The 6254-nt window shown below is 42.5% G+C and overlaps 1 protein-coding gene across 2 annotated transcripts; it reads left to right on the top strand.

The window, feature by feature from the left end:
* The first annotated feature begins 3651 nt into the window (after nt 1–3651).
* LOC122003626 (zinc finger protein ZAT12-like) lies at nt 3652–4527 on the top strand. Of its 2 annotated transcripts, XM_042558707.1 has the most exons (2): nt 3652–3756; nt 3845–4527. In XM_042558707.1, the coding sequence occupies exon 2, from the start codon at nt 3865–3867 to the stop codon at nt 4348–4350; it is 486 nt and encodes a 161-aa protein (XP_042414641.1). In that variant the 5' UTR covers nt 3652–3756; nt 3845–3864; the 3' UTR covers nt 4351–4527. The 2 variants fall into 2 exon arrangements, with proteins under 2 accessions (XP_042414641.1, XP_042414640.1); XM_042558706.1 differs by lacking the exon at nt 3652–3756 and having other exon boundaries at nt 3772–4527.
* The last annotated feature ends 1727 nt before the right edge of the window (nt 4528–6254 follow it).

Genomic DNA, 6254 nt, shown 5'->3' with positions numbered 1-6254 from the left:
TGCTTTAATTTTTCCGTGTGTACTTAATTTTTGAAAAGTTTTTAAGACACATGATCCCCCCCCCCCCCCCCCCCCCCTCATGTGCATCTCGATCCAACAGAGGAAGCGTGTTCTGAGCAACACACAAAAGTGGAAGTTGTTCGGAATGTTTTGTTTTGAAGTTGCTGGTCAAACTCCTTTTTATAGCCAAATTGGACGTGATCCAGATCCACTGATCTCGGGATCAATGTTTGACTCGACACTGATCGATTGAGCGATCTTTCTGATCGGTCGAATGAACCCACTGAATCCACCCGACTTTTCGTCCAGATGCTGCCACTCCGGGTAAGATCTTCGTTCGGTCGACTGATCTGGCCGTTCGGTCGACTGAACCCTTGATTCTCCTAGCTTATCTGGTCCGATCAACCTGGTCTGAAGTTTATCCATCGTTCAGTCGACTGAACTTGAGGTTTAGTAAACCGATCCCTTGGGCGAAACTTTCACCATGAGTTGAAATTTGATTTGTTTGTTTGAGGGTTTGGTCGACCGATCTGGACGTTCGGTCGACCGAACAAGCCAAAATTCTAACCTGTAAAGTGTTAGTATTTCTGCAAAATAGAGTTAGAATAAAAGATAAATAACATGTAAAGAATAATAAGATTTGACAGAATTCGGACTGTGAGGTCCTGACTTTGAGTTTTGCTAAAATTTTAGGTTGAGCCGACGCCTACGGTTCCCTTCGGGGAATATGTCATTACCTACTCCTTTTAGGAGAGTTTACCTATTGTCAGACTGGTCTTCCAGACCAACTGAACTTTTGCTTATCATCTGAAATTTCAGGACTTCATGTCGGACGTCCGCTCCACGATCCGTTTAGTTTTCCACATGGTGTCCGTGACCCCAAGACTCCTCCTACCTAGAATTCGCGACCCTAGAATTTTGCCTGATATTATCGACCAGCCAAGGCTTTGTCTAGTCTCCCGTACCAGGACTTCGTTATCTAATCGAAGCTAGGACTCTCCTTTGGTTAAGATTACTTAGGATTTTCTTGCACACTTAGTTTAACTTGTTAGATAACAAAATAATTTAACTTTGAACCCTTTGTCATTATCAAAATAATGATTTCATCGTCTGATGCTTCCTATACCAATAGACTCATTGATGCAGAAGACAAAAAGAAGGGACGCTTTTGTTCAATTAGTTTTTTTATAGTTGACACCTGATATCTAAACCTTTAATTCGATTAATCCTAAAAGTGACTAGTTCAATTTTATGAAAATTTTTTATTAGTCATCTAGTAAATCGAAGAAATAAACGTGGAGGCCAATTAGTTTGATCCCCATCACTCATTGAAGTGTTCGATGCTGCAACTGTGCATGCTCCAAAGGAATTAATTAACTACCTACTGACACAGCATGTATTCTTTCTTGTAGATATAACAAATGACTTGTTGGTTTACCCTTAAGCCTGAAAGCGAAAACACTCCCTATTATTTCCAATTACGTGAGAAGGTAGTCATTTATCTGCACAGGCATATGCATTAGGTGCATATATCTTGTTCTTTGAATTCAGGTGGTTCTAGATTTCTGGTCTTGGACTTCAATAAAAGCTAGCCACAGTTTTAGTCTCTCTCAATTTAATGCTTCATAAACTGTGCTCTTCGTGTTCTTCACATTTCTGGTGACTTCAACTTAAAGATACTGCCCCTTTTCCTCTGGACCTCTGAGTTTTTCCACGCTCGCTTAATTGAGTGGCTGAAACAAGACGTCAGAGCAAGAGCTGTGCATGTTGATGCATTATTTACAGATTGATTATTCTCGTCTCTACTAAAAGATAAGTCAAAAGGAAATTTGTTGGGATATCTTTTCTAGAAGTAATCTTTCATGCTTTAATTTTTAATTCTCGAGCAAATCCACCACTGCAAATTTATTATTAGCTTTGCTACTCTGTCGCAATGCTACAAGTAAGTTTTTTTGTTGGTTTATCTAATTTATTTATTCAAAGTTGCATTTATAATCTACCAAACTTGATGTTATCAATAGCATTATGCATGGATTGCTTTCGTCTACTAAACATAAAACTATTACCGCTTTTATTATTATTTTTATTTATTCAAAGTTTTATCTGCTAACCATGTACTATTTTTAGAACATTTTATTTTATTTTTTTAAAAAAAATCAAAATTGGAATAAGAAAAAAAAAACTTGTAGTTAAATATTTGGGGTTTAACTCCATAAATGCTGACATTTAAGAGTGAAACCTTCGGACTTAAATTGTAAAGTGAATCATGTGCAACAATATGACCCATCTAACCTGTTCAAAGCAGTTAAGCTTTTCAAGTGATTACCGATCTGTAGGGATGATAAATCTAAGAATTAACTATTTGGATGAGTCTATATGAGTATTCATTGATTTATCTTGGTAGTTAGATTGAAAATTTTGATCAAATCGGTTACTTCTAGAATTATCTTGATTTATCTTGGTAGTTGCTGAAAATTTTTCGTAAGATCAAATCAATCACCTACAGGATTAAATATTTTTTTAAAAAATTATCATGTTCAATTAAATAGATCAACTCTAAGATTGAAATTAAATGAATTGAGGGTGGATCAACGATACGACTTATTTATAACTTAGCTTGGTTAGAAAATATTTCACAATCCATCCGAGATGGTTACCAGAGTTACAAGAGAAATTTATTGAATTTAATTTATATCGAAGTTAAATTCAGTCTTATTTATCGAGATGACTTGAGCTAATAAAGAGAGTCAGGAAGAAAATGTCGAGGTTTTCGTTTGACGGAATTTTCTTAAAATAAATTCGTCCCCCCCCCCAAATAATATTTTAAGATTGCAATGTATATCTATTTGCTAAGATACAAAGATAGACCGTGATCACCACCAAACACGAGCACCTGATTACTATTATGGAAAGACTACTGATCAAACTGAATGGTAGAGAGGAAAACTAGGGAAATGAAAGTGGAACCGACATCAACGTGTACTGGTTGTACTCGGACAAGAGTCACCTTTGGTTCAATAATTCTGACCTAGATTTGTACCCGTGCGGATGCGCATGAGAGAGAACCTCCTTATGCATATATTAACAACTTCAATACCTGTGATATATTATAATTCAATCATAATGATATGAAATTCCCCATATGTGAGAGGGGTGTTTGGTTGATGGATTTAGGAATGAGGGAATAGAATGATAGTAAAAGATAGTTTTGGATTGTGGGTTTGAGAATGATATTTTGAGAATGATTATTAGATTTATGGGAATCAACCAAACTGATATAACTTGATGAGTTTCATTTCCATTCCTATTCTCATTCCACCCTACTATCATTTAACCAAACACCCCCTAAACTCCCACACAGGAATCTCCTTTTGCACCTCCATTTTTCATTCACATTTATAACCCCCCTTGGATAACACACAACATGAATTATAAATTGGCACCATTTGGGGACCCTTTTGGATATTGTGTTGATGACCATAGTTGGCGGCAGTGTTGCAAGTAAGAGTACAAGGCATATACGTACAACATACGTTTTAACTTCGTGTCAACTCCGTCACTCTTCTGATTTCATTATCATCCATAAAAACAATCCTAGTGTTTCAATCGGAATTTATCGATCTGGACTTTTGTGTAGCAGAACAGGTTGACGGAGGATTTGAGTCTGACTGGGATTTATTCGGAGTTTGAGAAAATATGAGGGGGCGAAACAAAGTTGCTACCAACCCCACCAATCAGGCCTATAAAGACGTTCTCGTACGTATTGCGATTCTTGGATTCTATTCGCGATTAAATTGCTTCATTATTGACATGAAGAGATCATCGTATCGATTTGGAGGAGAAGCCAAGGTCGACAGCGTCAACATGGCCAACATCCTCATGCTCTTGTCTCGCGGCGGCGGCGTTGGCGGCGGAGGCGGAGGAGGAGGCGGCGGCGACGAGAGTCGCGTGTTCGAGTGCAAGACGTGCAACCGCCACTTCCCGTCGTTCCAGGCGCTGGGCGGGCACCGCGCGAGCCACAAGAAGCCGCGGATGGTCTCTGGCGACAACAGCGGTGGCTATGTGGCGGCGAAGCCGAGGATTCACGAGTGCTCTGTCTGCGGGCTCGAGTTCGCCGTCGGCCAGGCGCTGGGCGGACACATGCGGCGCCACCGGGCGTCGTCGTCACAGGCGCAAGGGTCGACGACGTTGTTTTCGCGTGGCCCAGCGCCGGCGGAGCCGGCCAGAGAGGTGGCGGTGGCGGAGCAGGAGGCCAGAAAGGTGGTGTTGGACTTGAACTTCCCGCCCTTGGAGAATGACGTCGATCTCAAACTGGGTTTGGGATTGAATTTGGAGAGTGCCGATAATTAACAAGATTGCCGTGGTCGATTAATTGCTGTTCATACTGCTCGCTAATCACCCTATTGCTTAATTTCTTTTATCTGCCAGATTTTTTTTTTTGCCGGTGTTAAATCTTAATTAACCATGCATATGGCCTTATGTTCCACAGGAATATAATTATAATTAAGAATATCGATTCCCGCGGCCTTTTTTTAGAATATATGCGCGTTACTTCTGAAATTTTAATTGAATAAAACTTAAATTTGATCAAATTTTTAACACGAGGATCAAAAAGCTCTCCAAAACTCGAATCATGTCGAATGGTAGGTCACTATATTTAATTTTGATCTACTCCTGTAGTGTTACAAGCAAAGTATTGAAGACTCCACTGTAATTATTTATTTCATAATGTAAATTCTAGTATTACAGCAAAAGGTGTAATCAATATCATTAGCCCCTTGATTAGATACAAATAAATAAAATACTGTCTATAAAAGAGGTTCAACACTTAGCAGAGTATTTTACACCTATTGAAAATTAACTGATGTGTTAATGATGAAGGACCTTACCTCGGTGTCACGGTGGATGTCAAAAGATGTCAAAGTCAAGACGGTCAACGGTGGACGATATTGATCGGTCGGACGAATCATACTTCGACCGGAGATTAAGCACCGACTCACCGTCTTCGACACAGGGAGTAATCAAATCGACGCTCAAAGGACGACGCGTAGAAGCCAAGCTGAGTGACTCCTCCGCTCGGCTGAGCAGCAGACTCAACATCAGCTGAGGATGCGAACAGTGGACTTCCGGCCGAGCGGTCATCTCGCTCGGCCCAGCAATAGATCACGGGGATAGTGAACTTTCGGCCGAGCTGCTATCCCACTTGGCCCGACAACGGACAACACTTGGACAGTGGACTTCCAGCCGAGTGGTTATCCCGCTCGGCGCGACAAGAGACAGCACGTGGACAACATAATTCCGACCGAGTGGTTATTCCGCTTAGCTAAGCAACAGGCACAACAGGATATCTTTTGACATCCTTTTGGGAGCTAGTGCCGCTGACAAGCGGCATGGTCAGACAGAGGATCGTACGGCGGAAGCTTCCACTGTCACATCAGAGATATGCTCGACTCGTTAAGGTACTGTGTCAGAGACACTTTACTGACACACCTTTTCATGGGAAGCTTTGAGATACGTGCCCACCATGGGAAGCGTGCACGCACGCTACAGGAGCTCTATATAAAAGGGGGGGTCCAAGTATCAACAGAGGCATGTGTTACATGCGATATTTACTATTGCGTTACAGTTCTCGTTGTTTTTTCTTCTTGCTTCGCCGGAGACTGACTTGAGCGTCGGAGGACCATCGCCTGGACCCCTTCCCTGGGTCGGCACTGACGCTGCTCGTGTTGCAGGACCGGAGCGAAATCCACAGGAGGTCAGCAGGAGCGCTACATTCCCAGCATCCATCTCATCGACTTTCGGACAGGATCATATTTGGCGCCGTCTGTGGGAACGTCACCTGCATCCGAACCGAGAGGATGGAAGACACTGGACGACTCACCACCATGACACTCACTCAGGAGGAGCTGGAGATGTTCATTCAATCTCGAGCAGCGAAAATGATCGAGGAACAACAACAACAGACGCTAGCCGATCAGCTAGCGCCACAGCCTACAACATCGGCGGTCGACAGGCGAGCGGGGCAAGAAGATCGAGCGGAGCAACTCTCCGTATGGGGGCAGAACCGAAGGACGACCGACACCCAGGGGGAAGTGCTGCCCGCACCGATCCCCTTCCATCGAGCCTTATTTCAAACCCCCTCAGAGATAGCCCAAGTGCATCAGGAGCGGGGATCATCTTCAGACGATGCTCCCATTCGGGATGCACAAAAAGGAAAAGGATCCCGAAGCGCCACGTCTCCCGAACAGATCAAC

Source organism: Zingiber officinale, chromosome 7B, assembly GCF_018446385.1.
Source record: "Zingiber officinale cultivar Zhangliang chromosome 7B, Zo_v1.1, whole genome shotgun sequence".
Lineage (NCBI taxonomy): Eukaryota > Viridiplantae > Streptophyta > Magnoliopsida > Zingiberales > Zingiberaceae > Zingiber > Zingiber officinale.
This window is presented reverse-complemented; position numbering and strand designations above follow the sequence as displayed.